At 30.5% G+C, this 25478-nt stretch overlaps 2 protein-coding genes across 4 annotated transcripts in view; one reads left to right on the top strand and one right to left on the bottom strand.

The window, feature by feature from the left end:
- LOC108780490 (LIM and SH3 domain protein Lasp) overlaps positions 1-14479 on the bottom strand; it is a 35646-nt gene extending 21167 nt beyond the window's left edge. Inside the window, exons 1-7 of one of the 3 annotated variants that reach the window (XM_018548228.1) lie at positions 14243-14479; positions 13071-13150; positions 12811-12989; positions 12555-12676; positions 12195-12405; positions 11989-12115; positions 10885-11056 (exon numbers count right to left, since the gene is read on the bottom strand). In XM_018548228.1, coding sequence (XP_018403730.1) covers positions 10885-11056; positions 11989-12115; positions 12195-12405; positions 12555-12676; positions 12811-12989; positions 13071-13150; positions 14243-14291 — 940 coding nt within the window. In that variant the 5' untranslated portion in view covers positions 14292-14479. Of the gene's footprint in view, positions 1-7736; positions 8506-10884; positions 11057-11988; positions 12116-12194; positions 12406-12554; positions 12677-12810; positions 12990-13070; positions 13151-14242 lie in introns of those variants that run through there. The other 2 variants (XM_018548246.1, XM_018548237.1) reach the window with 2 other exon arrangements.
- Positions 14480-16887: 2408 nt separating this feature from the next.
- Positions 16888-23176, top strand: LOC108780293 (Ionotropic receptor 76a). The gene is made up of 8 exons (XM_018547948.1): positions 16888-17062; positions 19059-19155; positions 19223-19289; positions 19615-19855; positions 20769-20952; positions 21146-21236; positions 21308-21466; positions 22721-23176. The coding sequence occupies exons 1-8, from the start codon at positions 16888-16890 to the stop codon at positions 23174-23176; spliced, it is 1470 nt and encodes a 489-aa protein (XP_018403450.1).
- Positions 23177-25478: the final 2302 nt, after the last annotated feature.

Below are 25478 nucleotides of genomic sequence, written 5' to 3' on the forward strand. Positions count from 1 at the left end.
TTTATAGCGATTAGTAGGAAACCAAAAGCAAATCACGAGTTCCTGAATATAAAATTCATTGTAAAGATTCTTCTTTAAAAAAGAAGGGATATTACATCAACAGCGCGGAAATACATTTTCGTCGAAGAGCCGAGGAAGAATGGCGTTAAATCGATACTATCGCCGAAAGAGAAAGTTGGGCTACGTGGTGAATTGTCGAGTGCCAATCGGTAGAACAATGACAACTGATCTCGCGTGCCTTTCTAACAAGCTGGATATTGAACGTTATATGACGAGCGTGATGCAAATTACACTTTGTTGAATATTAAACCTATAATAGAGATATTTTAGATATTTCAAATATTCAATTGGTAAAAAAATGTTAAGAATATCTATCAGTAAAGAATTTCTTGAAATTATCATAACTTTGCAAAGTTAAATGTGACTTTCATACTTAAATCAATTTAATAAACGTAAAACTTATAAAATCGGTATATTTTATATGATCGGTCATATAAACTTGGTCATAAATTAGAATAGTTCATCTTAGAATAATACATTTATTACTTCAAGAGGAAATAAAACATCGAGATATTATTTATTGTGTCGCATAATTCCTGATACAAAGCACTCAGCAGATTATCAAGCTATTATATGTGATCTCATAGGTGTACGTTTTATCTGTTTAATTAGAATTCATTACCATAAAGTTATCGCAACTAGTGGACTATTGTTAAATTGTCTCATGTTCATCTCTTATCAGTGCGATTTCCGACGGATTGTATATCGTGATGGTAATACAGATTAGAATTGATTTACCTGTGGGTAAGCCGCAAAAAGAGAGAACTGTTAAACGTTAAGAATAGCCCCATTTTTCCCGCGTGTTTAAAAGAATCGCGTATATGGTATGTGTACCTCCTATGTAATCGCTATATTCACGCCTTCGCAATCAACGGTGGGAAACAACCGGATGCCGCGCCGCATCGTTGGAATAGCAGGAATATCTAATGACTAAAAAGCAATGGGTCCAGAAAAGTGAGAAGTCGTTTAATCGGATTGCGATCAACTGAATGCAAGGAGCACTATGACTGATTTGAATTGATAACTTCCAACACGCCTGCGTAATAAAGATAAAATTGTAAATGTTCGAAATGCGTTCAAACATGTCATTGTACAATTAATTGCGATTAATGAAATAATGATAATCCAACGATTATGGAAAAAATATGCAAACTCATAATTTTTGTATGTCGATGTATGTAAATATTTCGGCTGTATAAAGGTATATATATAAATGTCTTATCTGTACGACATTGGCATTTCTGTCGCAAATTTCTCGACTAACAGAGAGCAACAGGTCGAGATTAACTCCCACCTGTTGTAACCGCGCGCGCAAAACCCACGCAACGGCGGGTAGCTCATAATTCGTTAGAATTTTGCTGCAGATCGATCACTGCATACACACGTAAATATGGTAAACAATATTACTGTCCTCATATTTGCGAATGAAAATTATTAACAAATGTTATTAAAAATAAATTAAATCAATTTATTTACAAAAATGATACGAGTTATCGTGCAAATCGTTTATAATATATTATTATAATACTGCGTATTATACTGTGTATTATAATATATTATTATTATAATACACAGTATATATTAACTTATACATTTACTTTTAATTGTACAATTAAGATGCATTATATATGGAATAATTAATAATTTTTGAGTTTTAGGTTTTTAAAAATATGATTATAGAAATACGCCGCAGTAATGAAACAATTATGATTTATTTATAATAAAAATAAACATGTCAAAGGAAAGTAGAATTTCTGAATTTTCAATGTCATTTTTCTTTTTCTTGAGAAAATATTTTTTCAGAAAGTATCTATAATATTCGTGATATGAAGGCAATATGGGACACTATACTACAAAATAATAAAATTATCTACAAATAAAAGATACGTTCCTATTAGGCATGAAAGATAAAAGAGGAGATTAGAAAACAGTAAGTAGCTGCTCTTCATTAATAAGACGTAAATTAATCATTATTATCCACATAACTTAGATCGCGCGTGCCATATAAAATGTCGGTTAAAAAACACGAGATTAAAGAAACGACAAATAAAAATGATTTGAGCAGCATAATAAATAAGTATCCTTAAGTATCTATATCTTTACTCAGTTAGTATCTCTCTTTATCACTCCTACTTTCAAAAATATCGATAAATATTTTGCAATATCATACTATTGCTTATACAATAATAATTAAAACACATATCAATAAAAACAATGTATAAATATCTATTATAAAAATTTCCTGCAAGCATCCACAAGATATAAAGAAAAATGCTTCTTAAATTAAAAATTGAAATTGAATTATAAACAGCTCAAATAAATTAACAAATTAAAATTAACAATAAACCTCCCAGGTCAAGAATAAATTGAGCAATAATGGTTGTTAAATATATCTATAAATTTATTATAATGATAACATTAATATACGGTACGTTTCGACTTCACAGAGTCCTCATCAGCCGTAAAAAACCCTTAACAGAAGAAACCAATTTCCTCTTAAGACATCCGAAATTACTACGACCACACTATATGTCCTAACTGTGCAGGTCACACGTTAGTTTTTTAATGTTATCATTATAATAAATTTATAGATATATTTAACAACCATTATTGCTCAATTTATTCTTGACCTGGGAGGTTTATTGTTAATTTTAATTTCTTAAATTAATATGTAGAAAGAGACGAAACATTAAAATTAATAATAAAAAGATGTCAATTATGTGTGTTTGATTGATTAGATTATTTGATTAGACCATTAGAAAATAACAAAAGCAAAGAGAAATAAATCAAAAAGCATTGCTTGCAAAAAGGGAAACCCATCGTGAGGAAGAAACCGATTAACTACAAACATCGTCCTTCATTAAAACCTTCTCTTTCCCTTAGTTTTCCCTTGTACACTTCGGTCTGTTGACCATGTAACGTTATGCGTCTCGTCTCAATTCCTTCTCATATTGCGCCGCTCTTCCATTTCTTTTATCTCCCTTTCCTTTTCTATTTCTCCAAAGAAACAAGAAAGAGACACAGTCGCAACCGCAATTTCACGAGACATCGCGAACACGCAGTGGAAACAGGCATAAACTCGGGCGTAAACAACGATGTGCACGTAAAAGTGCATAAACCGTGCCGTAATTTATTATTATACAAATGTTCTATATAAGTGAACAAAAAAAGATATCTATTAACTACATTTCATAATATATGTTCTGTTCGAGGTTCTATTTTTTTGTTTTAAGTAATACAAGAAATAATTTAGACAAGTATTAATTATTAAATTCAACTAACTAAAAGAAAAGGAAAATAAAGTAATAATAGAAAATGTGTCAAATAATTTATTTAAAATCGACAGAATTTAATAACACAATTTCGAAGTAAAAAAGAATAAAGAGAGAATAGGATACTTATTGGTATATTATTGCATTGGTATTTATATTTTTTAATTTGTCATTGTGAGTCACATTGCGACAAAAAATCTGCCGTCATTCTCTTTGCGGGAGGCACCAAAAATGGATGGATCGTGCGGTATAGACGCATGTGACCGCACGAGAAGATTTAGAAAACCAACGTGGCAATCATGCGGCACGATACACATCCAAATTTAGGATCCTGACTTTCTCGACCTCTTCTCGAACGTCTGAAGCTCGTTTTCCGGCGGGGAATGCCGCCCACGCGATTAAAAAAATGCTTAACTCGCCCAACGAGTTTTATTTACCTTCTAGTATCAAGTTATATAAATAAGATATTTTTTAAGCACACCGTATGTACGTATCAATATATTTATACCTTTACATAATACGTAATTTTATTAAGTCAAAAGAGACATGGAATAAAATAATACAAAATTATAATATAATTGCTCGTTATAAAACTGAGCTCCTTTTATTGTACGAAGGAAAACTGAAATTTTAGTAGAAGCTTGTGAATCTCCATCAGAGGGATTGAATAAATAGAAAATAACGTATTCATATATTATTTATATGAGCATCCGGACGAGATACGTAGAAATAGATAAGAAACAGCTTAACGAAGTTCATTAATCAAATTCCTTCTCGAAATAAGATGTAATGTACATTTATGACAAAACATTTAATTTTATGAGAAATTCGCAGGAAGTACTGACGTAAGATTCCGAAATTCGTGCACTTGGCTTTAAAGTTTATTTCTAATGCAGTACGATAAACAAATCTTTGGTGCAAAATTATCGTCTACATTTATGGAAGAAAGATTCGGCGCGAAACTGACTGAAAAAAAAACAGTCTCTCCATCTCCTTCTCTCTCTTCTCTTTTCTTTTCGTCTCTCTTCCTGTATGCAGAGAGACCACGCTCTCAGTATCGGTCATTCAACGTAAGAATAAACGAGACGAGAAATATCACAACGAATGGAACTGAGAACAGCTCAGCCAGCGGAACTAAACGAGAACGGTACATCCTGTAATCTGTCTCAGAAAAAGTTTCGGTGTGTTATAATGTGCCAATCTTCTTGACATCCTGACAACGCGAGAAAAGAAATCAAACGCTAAAGTCACTTTAATTGCAAGTAAAATGATAATTCTTTACCGTTGTAAAAATAATTCTGTCTTCAGAAATGATGTTTCGTTGCATTTATAATAAAAATACGTTCTATGTACGTAATTATGTAATAGACTTATATTTGTATAATAAATATAATTAATTAATTCATAATTCTACAGTTAAATTATTAATTATGTAATTTCTTTCATTTAAATCCTTTTAATAGTACATAATTGAAAACAAAAAATAAAAGAAACTATTATAAAATTGTAGTTAAAATACTAAATTTTATTTCTTATCCTATTAATATATAAATTTACATGAAAAGGATTTTATTGAATATAGAAAATATTTTCAGCTACATAGATCTGAAAATTGTAAGATGCTCGAACTGATTGTTAGACATTAAAACTTTTCGCACCATTTTCTTTATCATGCCTAAGATTTCGACATAGTTATTTGATAGTATAACAAAATTATTTTCAGATTTGTATCTAACTAAATTTTTGGTACTTCAACAAAACCTTTTCTGTGTATATTTACGACACATATTACACTGTATTTAAAAATAGTATCAAAATAGCATAAGATTGAAATAAAATTTTTATAATTGGCGGCTGATTCTAGACTCTAGTCTTTTGCGCGAATAAAGTCAGATAAATTAGCACGGCGCGCGAATAGAAGTAAATGGAAATTGCACGCCACGGTCTTTCATAAAAACACTCGCAAGAATCCGCGCAGAACTCGCTTCGTTCACAGTTTTGAACAAAACGTGAGTTATAAATCCGACATTTCAAGGCTTATCCTGAACAAATGCGGAAGTTGGTATACATACGCTATAAACAGTAAATAAAGTAACAGAGTATTTGCTGCATTCTGCTTGAATAGCGGCTAAAACGAAATAAATATTTCAACAAAATTTATTTAAAATAAAGCTAAAGGAATTCGTAGAAACGAGCGAAGCTAAACGAGAACGAATATATCTTGTTGCCTAAGAATGGCTCAAAGAATAGTCAACGTACTTTGTGCAGTGTATACGTATATATATATATATAAAGCTTTAAGTAGATACATAATCGAATACCGTTATACATAATTGTACGTAGTTATGCGTAGATAATAGGTGAGTCTTTCAACCGATAGTCTCACAAATATCATGTTTTACATGTTGAAACTGCTTTTAAACGTTCTAAAAATGTTTAATCGATAACGCAAAAAATAAATAAAATTAAAAAAAATTAAAATAAACTCATAAAATGCGCCTTTTAATTTTCTACTCTTTCATATGTCCCTTTTGCGTCATTATTTCCTCTAAAATCGTTGTATTTGTAATTTACTTTTTCATGCGTGCAGCACACTAAAGAGCAACCATGTTATAGGCCTTCCGCAATCTACATTTATAGATACCAGTTATAACGTTCAGTTGAATTGCAATCGGTTCGCGAACGGTACATCCTGCCATGTACTCCCACTCCGTTTCTGCGTATCTCGAAAAACGCTGCATACCCGTTCTATGCCATGCGAGACTACGAGTCCTATAACGATCGGAACAGAAAATCCTCGCAACCAATAACGTTGCCACGGTAAAAGACGTTTAACGAGGTTGTAACTCTGAGATTTACTTGTCCAAAATTCACTTATCCAGGCAACCGAAGACTCATTCTTAAATGGAGGCTATTAAATGTTGGCTGAAAGTTTTCAGAAATTTAACGAATACCAATCTTTTATTATTGTATTTATTTGGAACGTTCTAAAATAGTTCGTTAAAACGTAAGCTAAATCAACATTACAAATACAGACACTCGTCAAGAATCTAAGAATTCTTTAAGACAATTGTGTGAATATGACAAAATCGAACGGAACGTTTTGCTTATCTCTTCTTATCTTTATTTATATATGTATATATGTATCTTTTTATACTTAGAAATCGCTCGAAATAACTACGTCATATCTGTGTTTGATATAAAATTTGACATTATTATCATTGCAATGTTCTCATTGTTTTTTTTTATCGTGTATTTAGATATTATTTATTTTAACTTAAATTAAAAAACAAACATCTTATTTTATTTATATCTTTGTAACGGTCTAACAGCTTTTAGAGCGTTACAAAGTACATCTAAGGTCCGGTTTGCTGGGTAACTTGTGGTTAGGCTTCACTTGATGATCAATGTAAAAAATGTATTTTTCTAGTTGGTTGCGATTAAACCAATGGCTTCGTAGGATTTCAAAGATACCACTACAACGCCATTAGTGATTAATAGCTGGAAAAATAATTTTTATCATCAACTTAAGTGAGGTTAAATCGAAACCACGAGTTAACCAGATAATGAAAAACCTTTACTTTATCTTCTTATTTTTATTCTTTTATTTATCACGCATAAAAGCGCTGCTGAAAATATACGGCTAACTACATATCCATGTTTGACATATTTGACATTATTATTACCATTTAACGTATATCGTGCTTAGATATTATTCGATTTGAAATAAAAACAAACACGAAACTTGTGTCTTTGTAACGGTCGCTAACAGCTCTTAAAGCGTACTAAGTGTATCTAACAGAATTCACTACATTCACTACAATGTTCAGAATATTCTTCGCATCCTTGCGACATGGTGGGGAACTACCTCGCAGCCTTTTATGCATCGAGCGTACCTCGTCCGTCGCGAGAACGGTGCGGCGCGCAACAAGTGGATTTCTCGAATTCTTTCGAATTTTATCGAATTTTCCTTGAAACTACTACATATACGTATGAATTTATTTATTCGAGTTTGAATGAAAACCGCATCAGACTGTGAGCGAAACTTTTCAGCCGGCGTCGTACCAATCGAGGCGCAACAAACAGACAACTCCCTTTGGCGTGTACAGAGTAACGTTCCACGACGTTAAACACGCGTGCATCACGCACGCACGCACGCACGCAGGAAGGCCGTCGATTGGCAACGGCGCGAAGGCCGCCACTGGGCCGAGCCCTACTCAATGGGGCCGAACGAGAACGGTACATCTCTCCCGCTCTCTCCCCGGAGAGCGCGGTGGCACTCCTTTTGGAGCTGAGAACTCCAGAAGAGAGAGAGAGAGAGAGAATTCCACGATTCCTCTAGGATGCGAACGAGAAGAACTCGCGGATTGGAATAGATGACCGGACGACGACTCTTTACGATACCTTGTCGAGGCACTTGAGCTCCTCGATCGGGTAGACCGTTTTCTCGCAGCGGGCGCACGTCTTGCTCATCTTTATCTCCTCTCTACCTTCTCGGCTACGGGTCCTCTGCCGCCGCTGTCCTCTCTTCTCTCTCCTCCGCGTTCACCGTCACTCACGCGCACCCAGGCTACTGCACGCGGTCTCGCCGATATTACGTTTCACGAGACACCGGATTACGGGCACCGCACGCACGCACGACACACGACGCACGCACGCACGCACGCTTGTATTGTACGCACACACTCTATACTCGACTCTACTCCGGAGACGACGGATCTCGGTACTGCACGTGCGTGACGTGTATACACCCTAGCGACACATCCGACCGACCGTCGCCGTTGCTGCGCGACTTTTGCCTCGGACAGCCTGCTGGCGCCAGTTCGCTCGCGAAAATCCGGCGGGAAAAAAAACCGCAGCCACCCCGATGACTCCGATCGTTACGTCTTTTCCCGTGACTGGCGAGTGGCCGACCTGGCGACTCGACGGCGTTGGACTCTCGTTCGCGTCCCGTTCTGCGTCCCCCGCCTCGCTCCCTCCCTCTCTCACTCTTTCTTTCTTTTTTTTCTCTCTCTCTCTCTCTCTATCCTCTCCCGACTCTCTCGTGCGAGACTCACGGAAACGGCAACAACGGGTAAATCCACGAACTCGCGGCAGTCGCACCGAACCGCACTGCCCTCTCGTCCTCGTCTAATCACAAAAAAAGAACCCGTGAAATAACACCGACGGTAGGACGAACACTACTGCGTTAGTCAACGTGACGACTCGCCGCACACGGCGAACGCGTGCGTCACGTGGTACAGTTCTGTCACGTGCGATTGGCGAATCGCGAGCGCGACTCAGGACCGACTATATAAATAGGTGCTTCCCATTTCGTGACACAAAGTGTCGTTCTACCTTTATTACTTATTGAATGCAAAATAAGATGAAATGATGCTTGCATTAACTTATGTCATTAAATGAAAAGCATCCAATGGTGCCTTCCACTTCGGGGCATTTAATTTTAATCTTAGTTTATGCATTCTTTATGTTTTTCTCTAGTCCTAAAATTAAAAAAAGATGAAGAGTAAGTTGGAACAAGCAAGGTAAAATTAATCTATAATAGTGACGGGTTTTAGTGACACAAGTCGATACAATAAACATCGTTCTATCTTTCTTGATAGTCAGAGAATAACAAAAATGGAACTTGTGTTGACTTGTGTTATTATAAATGGAAAGCTTATAATTTAGCAGATTAAGAAAATTTTGAAATTGTTGAATTTCCTTCTATTTTTGTATATAATAGCGATTCCATTCAAAGCACAGAGAGAAACAAAAATTATGTCAATTTTGGTGATATTTACACCGTAAATGTAATCTTAAAGAGCATCAAAGCGATTAAGAAATTTTCGAAAGTATATACATTTCTTTCTCCATTTCTGGCATGCATGAATAAAATAAAACATTTATTTATACACTTATTGAAAAAGTTAACGTTTCAGAAATATAGTTACTGATAATATTAAATATGTTAAAGTAATAATTAATATGTGTGTTAATTATATTATTATATTCGATAATAAATCTAATTTTTACCTTATTTAAAAAAACTAATACTATTAACTTTAGAAACGTTTTACTGTGTAAAAAAATAAATTGTAATAAATGTAATAAAGTAGATTCGAGTACTACGCTAGTCAACGTTAGCGACATTAAATATCTTTATTTTATGAATTTGTTTAATTTTGTTATTCTCATTAATGGGTGCAGTGTGACGAAATTGTATATATGATACAATTGTTTAATAAATAAAGTAAAAAATTAATTGTATAATAAATAATGTTATCATCGCTATTCATGACGTTAAACTGCAGCGTAATGAACAGTTAAATCCACGAAAACGTTGATAATATAGCGTTCTAACATATCATCGGTTTAACTATACCTATAAACTAATAACAATAATAAAAGTACACAGAAATAATATATTAAAAAAATGTAATTATTCGGGGATTTCTTTCTATTTATTTCTCAAGAAAATAGTTTCAAAATATGTTTTAAATACAATAAATTTTAATAGTTCGAATTTATAACTTTCGCATTTAGTTAACTGTCGGTAAGTACATTCTAATTATCAGTGAATTTTACCTTATCATTTTATAAATCTATTTATGTGTACTAATAATCACGGAGGTTCATGTGATTAACTTCAATTTGATTTATTCTTGGCTTTTCAAAATTATTTTTATTTTAATTTTTACACAGATTGTTATTTTAATTTCTAAATGCATTTTATTAAAGTTCATACAAAAAGTCAATTAATATAGCATACAAAAAGTATTTATTATTTTTCTAAGAAATATAAATAAAAAAACCTTTAAATTTCTACCATGTATTATTAGACATGCGCAATATTATCTTTTTAAAATATAATTTAAAATATTTTGTTTCTATAAGTTCTGAGGTTCTGACATTTAAAAATTACATAAAAACATGTATGTATGTGTATGTATATCTGTGACATGTATGTATATGTTATGTATACAAATATAGAGTATATACTTACAGAGTGCATTAGATCAATTACAATTATAGGTTTTAAGGTGATGCTGTACCCGCCTATGTTATCGATAAAACGTCAAAAACGCTTGTTTTATCGATAATACAGGCTGGTCCAGCATCACCTTAAGCCTATAAGCGGCTATTGTCTGTTTTTGCAGTGTAGATTAATTTTAATCATAGTTTAATTCACTTTCTATCTTTTTCTAGTTCTGGAATAGAAGATAATAAGAATTAGAAAAAAATGAAGAATGAGTTGAACTAAGATTAAAATGAATAATTGGTAAACATTGATAAAAACGGGCAAGTATCAGTTCGAGTTAATCCTGCAGAACAGACATTACTTAGCCATTGTCTATCAACTAGTGCCCTCTACAGGTTATAGAACGCAGACAAATAATGTAATATGTTTATTATCGCATGATATGGAAGTATAGTGGATAAAAAATAAAAAATTTTTGTAAATAATACCAAATATAAAAATCATTTACTTAATTCGATACAATAAAAAACATTTAATAAAGTTTAGTATAAATTTTCAAGTCTTTTCAATTATTACCTTTTCAATTTTTACCTTTAAGAAATTGATAGATTACGCTGAAATCCTTATTTGAGAATCCTTGATTGATGACTGCTGTATAAATCTGATGCGCCAGGGAACCGAGAGGAATCAGAGCTTGTGTTCTGGAAGCGGCGGATTGTACCAATCCCAGATCTTTGGCCATTAACGTTGTACCGAAACCGCCCTATATATGTACACTTGTTATTTGCTTCGTAAACTGTGTGTGGTACTTATAGCTATTTGTTATATTTAAGACCATCTTAAATATGTACAATCTTAAGATATCATAAATCAATCATACAGCCACACACATACTCGTATTTGCGTCATAAAGTATTAAGACGCATGATTTTGTAATAAGAACAGTATATATATGGTTGATATTAATATTTATAATCTATTCTTTATTTCAAGGCTTATTATATAAGATGTTCTAAAGAAGTTTGTAAAATGTTAATATGGTTATCTGATTAGTTCATGGCACCTAAGACACGTGCTTAAAACAATCTTATTTAAATATGGTACAATCCGGACTGTATAAAAATCTAAAAAATTCTTACTTATTTGTGGAAACTTTATAAGTTTCTATAATTATAAAAGTTTAATTATATTTTAATTATTTTTCAAATTTAAATTGTCTATCAAAATTTATGAAAAATCGACTGAGCCTTTAAAATTTAACATTGCTGATGAAAAATTAAATATAAAAACCGATTATGAATACCGATTACAATCATGTATTCCCATTAGTATAATATACAAATCAAATTAATTATGGATGATAATAAATTTGAAAAAATGCGATAAGACGATTACATCTTTTTCGACAATTCTTGATTGTAATTGACTAATTTTTACGTCATTAATAAAATTTCATCTTATGGTTACGAGAAGTGTATATGGAAAAGTCCAATAACAATTTATATATTATAGAAAATTCAAAATATATACAGTCTTTAAATAAATTATATAAACTATCAGCTTTATATTCGAAAATTTTACGATGTTGATTCATTTTCCCTAATTATTTTATTTCGTCCGGTTCTTGAATTCCGCTTCAGCAAATCCGCAATATAAGAAAATCGGATTACACAAAAGCATTTCGCACTGAATTACCTCATAATTCTTCGAACTGGGAACATTAGGTAGAATTCCTGGAACTGGATTATAAAGATCGGAAGACCAGCATCTGCCCGTGCTAGAGTTTACAACGTTCGCCAATATCTTTGCGTCTAAACCTAGCCTAAAATAAATCGCATATATTAAACTACTGACGCGTAAAAAGCAGTAAATATGTGCACGTGATACTATTCAGATCTCACTTCTGCCCAAGGTTGAACGCCTCAGCGGTACCGATCATACTAATAGCTAATAACATGTTGTTACATAGCTTAGCCGCCTGTCCCATGCCTACGTCACCGCAATGTACTATTCTAGATCCCAAAGCTCCAAGAATGGGTTTCGCATCATTAAAATCCATTTTCGTACCACCTACCATGAATGTCAGAGTGCCATCCTTGGCTGCATTTACGCCTATTGACATAATTCAATATTATTTCTTACTTTATAGCATAATTTTTATGCCTACATTTAGGATCTACTGTTATTCTAAATTTATTATTATTTTCTATTTCTTAATATGGTGCTTACGTATTTTAATGTTCATGAGTGTTAAAACAAACCTCCCGAAACAGGACTATCGATAAATCTCAAATTACGTTCTCGAGCCTGCGATGCAATCAGTTGAGACACTGATGGGTCCACAGTACTGCTATCAATCAATAGAACATTCTTTTGTACTGTACTAAAAAAACAAATCAATCATAAATAAGCTAAATACAAATTGCAATTTATTATGCATTTATTTGTCAAGTTTTACAAATTCATTGTAGACGTCAGCAATTTGAAAAAATTGCTGACGTCTAAAATTTATTTTACCTAAGCACACCGTTCTCGCTAGTGTAGACATCAAGGACATGCTGATTTGAAGGTAACATCGAGATGATAACATCAGCTTCTTTTGATACTCCGGCTACATTAGACGCACAGCCTGCACCTGCTTCTATTAAATTCGTCATCGTCGATTTATTTAAATCATATACAGTGAGTCCATAGCCCTAAAAGAATTAATATTTAAATGAGGATTCTTTAGTTAAAAAAGAACACTATATAGTGACTCACTAAGTTTAATCGATTACCTTCTTTAGGAGATTTTTCGCCATGTGACCACCCATGTTACCCAATCCGATAAATCCGATTTTTGAATACAATCTTGTTCCTGGATCCATAAAATATATTAATGTTAAACACGTGCGGCTGTTTTGCAAAAAATAAATAATTTATATATTTTAATATGTATAAGTTTGTTTAACGTTTTAGTAAACTCCAGGGAATGGCAAATTACTTTTTAAAAGTAACAAATTACAGTTATTTGTTATCGAATAAAAAAGTAACTGATTACCGTTACTTGAAAAAATAACTTTTTGTTATTTTTCCATTACTTTTTTTAAAATCAGTCTAAAAAGTATACTTTTGCATTTTATTTAAATGTTAATAAAAGCAATATACAATAATGACAGTCCAGCTTTATGTTTTAAGTTTTTTCTTAAAAACATTAATTTATAATTCTGAAGCATGTAAAGTATGCGAATACTGAGATATCTATTCAATATATCACGTAGAAATGTAAATAATATAGGGAGTTTTTGCAATACCGTTTATCCCAGATACGGTGAACGTTAAAGTCACGTTATCTTTTTCTTCACACCTAATTAAGAAAAAGATAACGTAATTTCCTTAATTTTAATTAAATCGTATCTAATCATTTGCGCCAAGTAACGATAAAAGTAATTGTAAAATTCGTTACCGTTACCAAAAAAAAGTAACTACATTACCAACTGTTGCAGTTATCAAAAAAAGAAGAAATAACTCAGTTACCAGTAAAGTTACCCAGAAAGTAACTGTAACAGTTACAAGTAACGAGTTACTTCCATTCTCTGATATTTCACAGTAGTAAGGACAGTCACACATATTTTTCGTAACGGTAACTGTAAAAAACAAAAATGATCTTCAATAAACAATTTGTTGGAACATTCTTTCGTTACATGTGTATATGAGAACAAAAATTTTCTTTAATAAATAGTTCAATGTTTTTCACTTAGCAATTCTCAAATTATTGTGTTTTTTTTAATTTTAAATTTATATCAATTTATGAAAATTTTGGAAACATTTAATGATCACATGAATAATTTTAGCATTTCAAATGTTGAGACTCTCATTATTACGCATAATAATAATTTAATAATCTTATTAGAATTATTTCAATGAATTAATTTGGAATGTGGTGTTCAAAAATAAAAAAAAATATTACCTGTCGTCATGTTGATGGATAATTTTGTAAGTATCGTGAAACCACTCATCTTGGACACTTGGAAAATAATAAATTATAAAAATCAATAAATAAACGTCATATGTGAGCAAAGAACATACTAATATTTATGTCGATCAGTTAAAAAATGTTGAACAAATAAAAACTTGTTCCAAGACACGCAATCAGCTGCTCGTTAACACGCGTTTGTGTATGTTAGACAAAAGAATTGTTAGAAGATAAATCTTTCGCAGAGAAAAACAGAAACATATTTTAGGTTGTATATAGAAGAACACTGCCGATGACACGAAAAACGCGACAGCAGCGACGTCTGATCTATGATTTAGCATAAAAACACATTACGTAACTTGATAAGAATTGATAATGAATGACGTTTTAAAGGCGGGTAATTCGAATGAATTCTTTATAATTTGCTCATCCATCATTCTCTAATTAAAAAGATAAACTATTTTAGAAAATATAAATTTCTCTCTAAACCCATGAAATTCATAATTATAATATTTTTTGTATTAATTACGTTAAAATAGGAATTATAAAATTACCAGAATAATTAACAAATACACATATTTTTCTCATGATTATTATTAACTACTTATTTGGAACATGTGAAACTTCCTACTGGTTTAATGTCTTTTTGCAAATCGTTAATTCACGACCATTAGTCAGTAGAGATTATTATTTTGATCATAGAACGATTAGGAACGCTCGCGATAATGCGAAAATTAATATTCCAGCAATATATCATTATTATTTATGATAGTATAACGTCAAATGCAAGTAATAGTTATTATTGTCACATCTGCATATTTCTATTGAGCTATTTTTCTTGTTAGAAGTATTTATTAACACCACGTGTGTTTTATTTTTTATTGTTATAAATATTCTATGACATACTAAGGAGTTGTAATATTGTTTTATAGTTCCTCTTTTTTTATAACCTATAAAATGAGACAACATTGATAATAAATTTTTTCCAATAGAGTATTACGAGAATAAAAACATCTCTCTGCAAATTGCAATCTAATGACAATTAAACACAAATCTATTTGAAATATCAAACCATTAAGTATTTGATTGAGTGCTATTAAAATTAATTATACAAATATTATTAACAATGTTAATTAATTAATTGTATATAAACAATTTAATTAATTTAGACACTATCAATTCTTATCGGACCGCTAGAATTCAAACTGAATGAGAACAATGCCGCAACGGTCTAAGCTGAATTATGGGTGCTTCTATATAATTGCAATGCGTGTAAATTTATATACTACGTATGTAAATCTTTGATGCGCGCCGAAATATTTTCAGACTCGAAACGCAACACTAATAAATTATCGCAGTAATATCACGAATTAAATTGACTAACAATTTAACGATTTTTGATACTGTTTACGCATCTTATATCGATCTTGATAATGCTAAATGACTATCAATATCTTTGATATTATTATAACAAATAATTACGCAGGTATAATTTATTTGACCGAAATTTAATAATATGTAAATGTATTATTGTAAATGTTTGAAATAAAAAATTTTATGTTAGAGTAATGTTGATGCACATTTTATTGGATATCATAATTTATAGCACACGTAAACACTGAACATCAAGTATCTTTATGTAGATCAGTAGAACCAAGGACATTTCGCAGCAACTTGTTAGACAACCCTTGTTTTATCAAGATAGTAACGATAGTCACTATATGTTTAGCTTCGTTACTGTCGTTACGAGGCACGCTATCAGTAAATTTTCTTATAGATCACTAATTAAACGTCACAAGCAACGTTGTAGCGGATAATTGAGCAAATGTTTCTTTATCCGCTGCGTAATTACACTTATATCAGCTATGTGGTCTAGCTGCATGTTTATAGAGATCGCCATCGAGGTAGTTATCTGCTGTCAAATTACACCCCTATGTCTCATGTGTACACAATACTATAACGTGGACTGCACGTATAAGTACCTTCGTACAGACATCACCTCACATGCAATTTCATTTCAAGTAATCTACGAAGTCGACTTTCATTCTCATGTCAGACTTACTCGTGTTACGTGTTACTAGTTGTTGTGTGTAATATTATTTGAAAAACCAAGAACTTGTGGTATACGATAATCGAGCAAGTTGGCTTATTTCGACACAATTAATTAGTTAATTAATTCACTTTCAATTCTGTATATCTATACCAATTTAGTATCAATTCATTAATAACACTACTTAACATTCTAGTAAGCAAAAAATTTCATTTTTTTTTTAAACTTAGTTACTTATGTCCTCTTATGTAAAAAATTAGTTTGAATCTTGTTACAAGATCTTATATAATATATTCATACGTTATTAATAGTGCATTTCTCATAATTCTAAGAAGTTAAATAAGCAATATAAGTGTAAACAGACTGAAAATTAAACATTGTATAACACGTACTGTAAATGTGACACTCATTTATTTATGAGATCCTTTTAATTTCCGCGTTGGTACCTTAAAACATGCATAATTGTTCATTGATTTATACTACTACTTCCATGAATAATTATCGTTAAAGGATTATCATTAAAGATTATATGTTGCATAAAGATTGCATGTTTAAATTCGAACAATTTTTTTACAATGACTTAATTATCATGAAAATGCATTCAGTGTTTGGCGTTTTATTACTCATCATTATTCCTGTGTTAACTGACAAGATAAATATTATGAAGAATTCCAAAATGGAATCCTGGATTTCCACAGAAAATTTTACGACAATAATAAAAAAATCATTTTTTTATGCCAAATGTTGCAATATTTTTTTAAGTGGTTCGTATCTCCATTATTTCACAAAATAATGTGCAGCCTATAAAGTGAATTATCTTCTAGAATCGATTTATGATGTGGACACATTATTTCATCAATTTATCAACATTTATCCGCGCGAATATGTTCTACATAAAATAATCTACGACTGCCGAGGATATTTCTTATTAGGACCGACGGATGAAGAAATAGAAAAGGCTATACGAGTGTAAAATAAATATATATATATCTTAATTTTGTATAATAATTCTTGGATAACACAAACTTCTGTACAAATCAAAAATAAATTTGGAAAGAAAAGAGCTTAACTGGGAGTTAAGAGTAGATAACTTTACGCAAACGTTGATATATATCAAGCAAAACCTATTTATTACAATAATTGTGCTTACATGTTTCGGTTCATGTTTGAGCCTTCTTCAGAGACAATGTAAATTACATAAATAAATTATAAATTAAAAATAACGTAAAGGATCAAAAGATGTTTAACCACAGTGAGCTCCTCCACAACCGAGAAATAAATCTGATGTCAATTTCATTTTACAGAACACACTAATATAACTAATTAAAGAAGAAAAAGAAATCATATAGAAAACTGAAATTCTGGGAAAAAATTTTAATCTCCCAGAGTTACCCGGAAAAATAATTTCGAAAATAGATTTATATCATAATTACAATTATTCTAACGGGAACGATGAGGCTCATTACGTTCACAACGGTTCTCAAAACCGATCTTCAGAATAATTTAGGCCAATCAGTCTTAGACACAGTGAGTCACTTCAAATTATTTTACGGTAATAAATTTAAATTATCAAAAATGCAAATATCAAAAGCTAAGACTCAGTTATTATGCACAAGCGAGACTGACTCCTAGCCAGACTGACCAGTTTTGAGAATATTTGCGATACGGTATCGTTGTGAACATAGTAAGTCTCCTCACTCCCGTTAGAATAATTATAATTACGATATAAATCTATCTTTTGATCCACTATGTTATTTTTAATTTATAATTTATTTATGTAATTTACATTATCTCTGAAGAAGGCTAAAAAATGAGTGAAAACATGTAAGCACAATTATTGTAATAAATAGGTTTTGCTTGATATATTATAATATTAGCGTTTGCGTAAAGTTATCTGCGCTTAACTCCTAGTGCCCTTTTCTTTTCGAGTTTATTTTTAATTTTGTATAATAATAATAGTATAGAAAAAATACAATTAAATATAAGAATAATATTACATATAGTAGAATAAATGAAGAGAATCAATATAAAATAATACTATTAAAAAAATTGTATTACTCTAAAATTCATGAAAGTACATAGATATATTTTTTTGGCAGTGTACCTTCGTCTCTTTCAACGACAGAAATTCTTGTTATCATCAATGGTGAATTAAAAAATACTTCGAAGCTTTTTAACGTTTCTTTATTTGGAAATTCCAATGCAAATATCGTTTCAAGATCCGGAATTTGGACTTTGTCAGAAAACTATTTGAAACCTAGATTTTTTTTTAAAGTGCATAGGTATGCAATATCTACAACCATTTTATATATTTATAATACAAATTACTAATTTATTTTGCTAACATTATTCTGCATTATATTATTAAAATGTATCTAAATGAATATATGCTTTGAATGTATATCACAGTTACGAAGAATTGATGTCTGAATTCAATATCATTGATATGAAAGGTAGAGAGTTGCAAGTATGTACTTTTTATCAGCCACCTTTTTCCTACCTTAACAAAACAATTAAAAAAATAATTGACGGCGTCGAAGAAGATGTTTTCTTAGCAGACAGCGGTGAATAAAATTATTTGAACTAAAAATTAATTTTATCTGTTTTAATTATTGCAACAATCTTTGAGATGATAGTATTATATATACATATATTTGCAGTTATTAAATAAATCTGAAAACTAGATAAAATCATGAAAAACGAAACAATTACCATATAAAAACAAAGTAGTAATGTGATAATAATTTATATACCTTACAGATAAAGAAAAGGATGGAATAGAAATGAAAATATTTTTGGTCATGGCGGAGAAATTAAATTTCACTTGGACAATACGAAAATTGAAAGGAAAGTACAGGTAACTTTACGTATTCATTATATTAATACACAGCAAACATTCATCTTAGAAATGAGCTAATTTTTAGATACGGTCGACGCATAAATAGTTCATATTGGGATGGCGGCGTTATTCAACTAGTACTAGAGAAAAAGGTATAATTATTTAAATTAATAATGTAAATTCTAATAAATATTGCTTGATTTAATTAATAATGAATTTAAAGTAACAAAACAATATGAACTTTAATCATAAGAACTGTGAAAAAAATGTAATATTTTATTAAAATTTATAATTATTATATTACTTGAAATTTGTTTTTATAGTAAATTCTAAATATTTCTCATATTTTAAATGTAAAGGAAGAAATGCTCCAAATAACGAAATCTTTTTTTGCCTAAAAAAGTAAATATTAAGTTCTTCTCAATGCAATATAAAATATAATAAAATAATTAAAAATAATTCTAATCTTATATAAAGGTTGATTTAGCATTTGGTAATGTTCGATTAACACCAAATCACTACGAATTCGTGAATATGTCCACACCATGGATTCAAATGTTAACAAAATTTTTGGTACCGCGACCGCAACCGATCACCAATTTTTGGGCGGTCATGAGACCTTTCTCGATGGACTGTTGGATACTTGTATTAATCATGATAATTGCTAAGAGCATGTATATGTATATACGAGCTAGAGTCGATCCAAAATTTCCAAAACGTAAGTTAGAAATGTCGTTTACATTTATGGTACAAAATAAAGCATGTAATTTAAATTGTTTTATAAATGCAAATTTTCTAAATATGCTATCTCAATTTGATTAACCAATCACAGTTATTATTTTTAAGTGCTTCGTGCATATGTTTCAGATAAGATTTAGAAAACTACGGATATAATTCGCATCATATCTTTGTATGATACAAAAAATTATATACTTTTAAACAGTTCCTTTCTTTATAAAATAATGAAACAGTAATATTAGGGAAAAGTTACCGATATCGATGTACCACTTTGTTTTTAGACAATATTTCTCAAACTTAGAATACAAATATAATTTCAAAAACATAAGTACAAACTAAAAAGTGTCTTCTATCAGATAGTACAAGCAGTTTTTATAATACTGTTTGCAATAATTTAGTTTTCCGTAAGATAAACAAAAATGAGGATCCGACAAAATGGGCTTCAAAACTGACATAGTAGACAGTAATGCCTATATTCCTATTTTACAAAAAAAAAATTAATTTATGAAACTATAAACATTTAAAATGACATAATATTATCAATAATACAGTCACTATTACTTAAATTACGTAATTTGCAAAAGAAAATCGTAAAAATGTTCTTCTCGGATTCGTACAGAATTTGTTTTTAGCTGATTTAGTATAAAAATAAGTCACACAAATTATGAGTTTGTATTTCTTAAATTAACTAAATACATGACGTTTTTATTAGTATTAATAAGGTGCAAAGGTTAGTTTCTAAGAAATAAGGGAGGTCAGTTTAGAAGATCTATGTCAGTATTAGTCTCCGACTTTTCCCTATAAATTTTCAACTTTAGAATTGCGTGCTATGACATAACACTTCCTAGGTAAAATATATAAAACAAAATGTTAATTGAAATATATTCTCTTAGGTTTTCGAAGCTTTTTTTGCACAATTACAGAATTGATCGGTCGTTTAGTGGGTACGTGGGTGCCCCGAAATATTGCCAATGCTAGATTCGAATTACATTTATGGCAAACTGCGGGATTCCTACTGGTAACTGCATACTGCAGCAGTCTTGCAGCGAGACTTACAAATTCGGAATATGAAGACAGGTAACTATGTTTGCATTATCTCTAAATTTTATTATTATTTTATTAATTAATGAAGAGTCATTTGTCACTAACTCTTTTCATTTAAGAAGAATATTTCCTTCTTTTATTAAAAAAATATCCTTTTCATTTATATCTAAAAAAAAGATGTCTAAATTACGTTATATATATATATATATATATTTATTGTTTATAGAATCGATACGATACGTCAATTTCTTGAAGCTAATTTATTATGGGGTCATGAAGGTCCAGTACCATATTGGCCTGACTACGTTGACGTGGATGTAATAAAATTTATATTTAAATAAACGATTATTTTTTCTACTAATAACACGATAAATATACATGATTTTAGGATATTTACGCGAGTCAATTGTCATCGAGATATACTCCCGTAAAAGGTCAAGAGGCTTACATACATACACTAATCGAACAGCGTAAATTTGCAATTTATGGGTTCGTCATAGATTCGATTTTCTTTCCTGAAGATGATATTTTTAAGGAGCATATTAAAGTAAGTAGCAAGAATGCATTTACTTACAATATTAAAAATAACCAAACTGAACTGTAAACTTTGTTTGTAAGAATTACAGACTCATGAAACAAAGTACGGGCAACTATTATTCATCATTTGTGATCCAATCGTGGCTATTACAACATATCGACATGGTAATATGACAATCACAGATTTAATTTTCAATTTTATATCTGTTATTTGCAAAATATTGTAAAAATATACTGCTTACAACTAAATTTAAAATTATCTTCTTTATAAAAACATTTAAGATAATGATATTTTATGAGACTAATACAAACGTATTATATATGTTTAAAATTAACAATCAAGAGATTAATATAAATATTGCCTTTAACGGTTGAGCTGAATCTTAGATGCTATTATAATTCCGTGTGAATTTATATACTACGTATATAGTCTTTTAAACTACGCGCCGAACAATTTTTCGATCATGAAATGCAACTCTACGAAACTACCGCAATAATATCACGAGTTAAATTGTTCCAATTTAATAATTTTTGATGCTCTGCATCTTAAATCGGTCTTAATAATGTTGAGTGATAAATTAAAATCTGTAAATAATTAATTCTTATTGCGAAAAATATTACCTTGGCCGGGAGTCGATCTCTTACCTTGGCCCGGATCTCTTACATTCCGTGCGAACGTCCTTATCGTTAATCAAGGCCTTAGTAATATTCTTCGCAATAATCAGTTTAAGTAGATAGGAACAACGTTTTTTTCAGGCAACGTAAATAAATAATATTTAAATTAATATTCAATCTTAGGTGCTATTATAATTCCGTGTGAATTTATATATTACGTATGTAGCGCGCAGTTTAAAAAACTCCAGCTCGATTAAAAGCAATTTCTTATTGGTTGTGTTTCTCACATGTAACAGTCGTATAAGATTTAATATTTACATATTGTAATATAAATGTGTTAAGCAATATGTATAAAATTATAATAATCAGTATTTCGAAGTACAAAAATTAATTTATTTATAATCTATTTTATTACAACGAATAAAATTTATGAAAAAAAACTATTATTAGTTTTTTATCAATGTAAATTAACTTTAAGTTCGCGCGAGTGCGATTTAACTTAATTTTATCTTTATTTATAAGAGAAAGATAAAACGTAACTAAATCGAGGTTGAAATTTAAATCCACATTGATAAAAGTGGACATATGTTACGTAAACATCAGCGGAACACTTTTTCTTATCTAAACATTTTCTTATTTTTTTTTTTAGGTGATGCTTTGGTTAAGGGAGAGTGGTATCGCCCTCTTTCATTTAAATAACGTTATGCACCGAAGAATTAGTTTTAATCTTCGTGAAGTTGTCAAAGAGCACGATGGTTTTGATGGAATTTATAAACGCCTTGGGCTGACACCATTAGGAGTTGGATTTTTAACGCTCATTGTTGGCCTCCTGGCATCTACAATAAGATTTTTCTATGAGTTAAAACAAGCATCCAATTCGCGATCGATTCGTGAGGTGTTTAGAGATATTCAAAAGAAACGGAAAATGTACAAGTCATCGATTTATAAAAAAAATTATCATAAAGAAGCTGAGTCAATAGATCACAATTCAAGTAATAAAAATTTCGACTCATTTGTAATTAAGTCTGTTAATCATACAACAAATACTGAATCTACACAAAAATATAATGATAAGATTTTTCATAATAATTTAGGTAACATATAAGTATTATTTATTTTTTATTTCGTAGAATATTCAATTAATATATATCTTTATGTGATTTTTTCTTACAAAGGAAAGATGCACATGAGAACAATATTGTACATATCAATAAAAAACTTATCTTAAGATATGTATATATGTAAACTTACTTATGTAAACCGTATTCTAATTTACATTAAATTTGAATAAAATTATTAGTCTTACATATTTATATCAAATAATGCAATAATATTCACTTTGAAACATAATAATTGATGATTCACTTGATAAAGTACTTACGCAATGAAATGACGTAAAATCAATCTTTTTACATAGAAACAGTTTTTTACATAGAAACTGTTTTTTCTACGTAAAAACAGTTTTTTACGTCAAACAGCTTTTTCTCTCTCATTAAGATAAAATTCAAACATATCTGACATGTTTGAATATCTTAAAACAGATTTCATCAAAGACATAGAGAACGGACTGCGCGATCCGTATATAAGTTCGTATATTGTAATATTCAAAAGTAATCAACAATAATGAAAGAGAGGGACTGTGGAAGATTCCCTCCCAATCTCTCTCTCCTGTTATACCATTGAATGAAAAGGGATAGAGATTGATCATCTTCCACGGTCCTTCTCTCTTTCTTTTATCAATGACACACTTCGCGCAGTTCATTCTCTTTGTCTTTGGGTTTCATAAACTTTTTAACGTACTGCTTGTATAGGCAGGTAGAGCAGACTAAATTGAGTCTTTTACTACTTTTATAATTTTTTTTAGTTACCCAATGAGCAGAATGTTTAAAATCGACGCATAAAACAATTCTAAAATATTTTTTAAAGTTCTTTAAGATATACATCTTTGAGATAATTTATAAAGAACTCTGAAAAATATCTCGTTTATACGTCGATTTTATTCTCTTATATTCAGCAATCTTTAGAAATTAACATCTCGTTAATTGTTGCGAAGATTGTAAAATTGTAGAGGACTTTTTGACTCATTATCAGTTTAATTCGGTCTACCTGTCCACAAGCGATATATTAAAAAGTTTAAGACAGCCTGTATATGTATTAAATGCACGTGCTATTGTGATGTGTATCTTACAAATTAGATACGCCATTATATCATCGTATTAAGTTAATTTGGTATAAATATGTGCATATCAAATGCTTGTATAAAGCTATTGATATATTTTGTTATATTAGTATGATATCATTGATATATTTTATTATATTAGTATGATGCTTATCACATGTCCGTAGTCCACGCAGCACATTTTATTCGAGAAACCTCTTTAGGACATTTGGAAGATAACTACAAACAAATTACTTATTTTATGATTAAAGTAACTATTTTATTTGTATTAATATTATAATTAATAATATTTCTCAAATTATAGAGCTCAAAAAGAATGTAGATATATTATAAAGTATATAATATACAACATCAAAATCAGACGTCCACTTTTTTCTAAAAATCACTAAGCAGAAACTCTATCGATCGGCCTTTCACCTATACTAAAAACAAAATTTGGTTGGGTTATTTGGAAATTTGGTAGATTCAACCAACATGTCTGTTCAAAAATGGACGAATCAGAATTCTTGTAATAATTATCAGATGAATTTGATTAATTCCTTTTAGTTAAATTTACCAGAATTTCTTGATCATCGAACAGTTGTTTTCATAACTTTTATCAGAATTTCATATTGACTGAATTAATTTTTCTCGTTAATTATTAGAATTTCTTGTTTGTTGAATAATGCTGTTCCATTGAATCTATCAGAATTTCTTCCGTTTCACGCATGATGCGCATCATCATTTATCTTTGATTCATCAAATATAAACGAAAGGATAAGGCTGCTGTTTCATTTGTGCGTAAATTTTTCAAACCTGTTGATTGACTATAGAATAGAAAGATCCGAAAACTTTTCTATTCTGCACACATTTATCATACAACAAAAACGCACGAATGAAATAGCGATCTAAATGATGCAACATGCGTATCATGCGTAAAACGAAATGCATTCATAATTTATGTGCTAAGCAGTACTTATTATTAACCTTTAAAAACTTCTACATATTTTTCAAAGTTCCATTGACGAAGAACGAATCTAAATGATGCAACATGCGTATCATGCGTAAAACGAAATGCATTCATAATTAAGCAGTACTTATTATTAACCTTTAAAAACTTCTACATATTTTTCAAAGTTCCATTGACGAAGAAGAGCACATGTTTTTTCATCAGCCATAATGACGATACGCGACACAGAACATAACACGCGATACAAAAATACAAAACACGTGCTCGCACTGCTCGCAC

This window comes from Cyphomyrmex costatus, unplaced genomic scaffold (genome assembly GCF_001594065.2).
Source record: "Cyphomyrmex costatus isolate MS0001 unplaced genomic scaffold, Ccosl1.0 scaffold122, whole genome shotgun sequence".
In the NCBI taxonomy this organism is placed as follows: domain Eukaryota; kingdom Metazoa; phylum Arthropoda; class Insecta; order Hymenoptera; family Formicidae; genus Cyphomyrmex; species Cyphomyrmex costatus.

Bases quoted from the DNA above. Each gene is read 5' to 3' on its own strand.
- LOC108780293 (XM_018547948.1), top strand. From the start codon at position 16,888: ATGAAAATGCATTCAGTGTTTGGCGTTTTATTACTCATCATTATTCCT. The intron at 19,156-19,222 runs GTAACTTTACGT...GCTAATTTTTAG, and splicing joins AAATTGAAAGGAAAGTACAG to ATACGGTCGACGCATAAATA. The intron at 20,953-21,145 runs GTAACTATGTTT...TATTGTTTATAG, and splicing joins AATTCGGAATATGAAGACAG to AATCGATACGATACGTCAAT.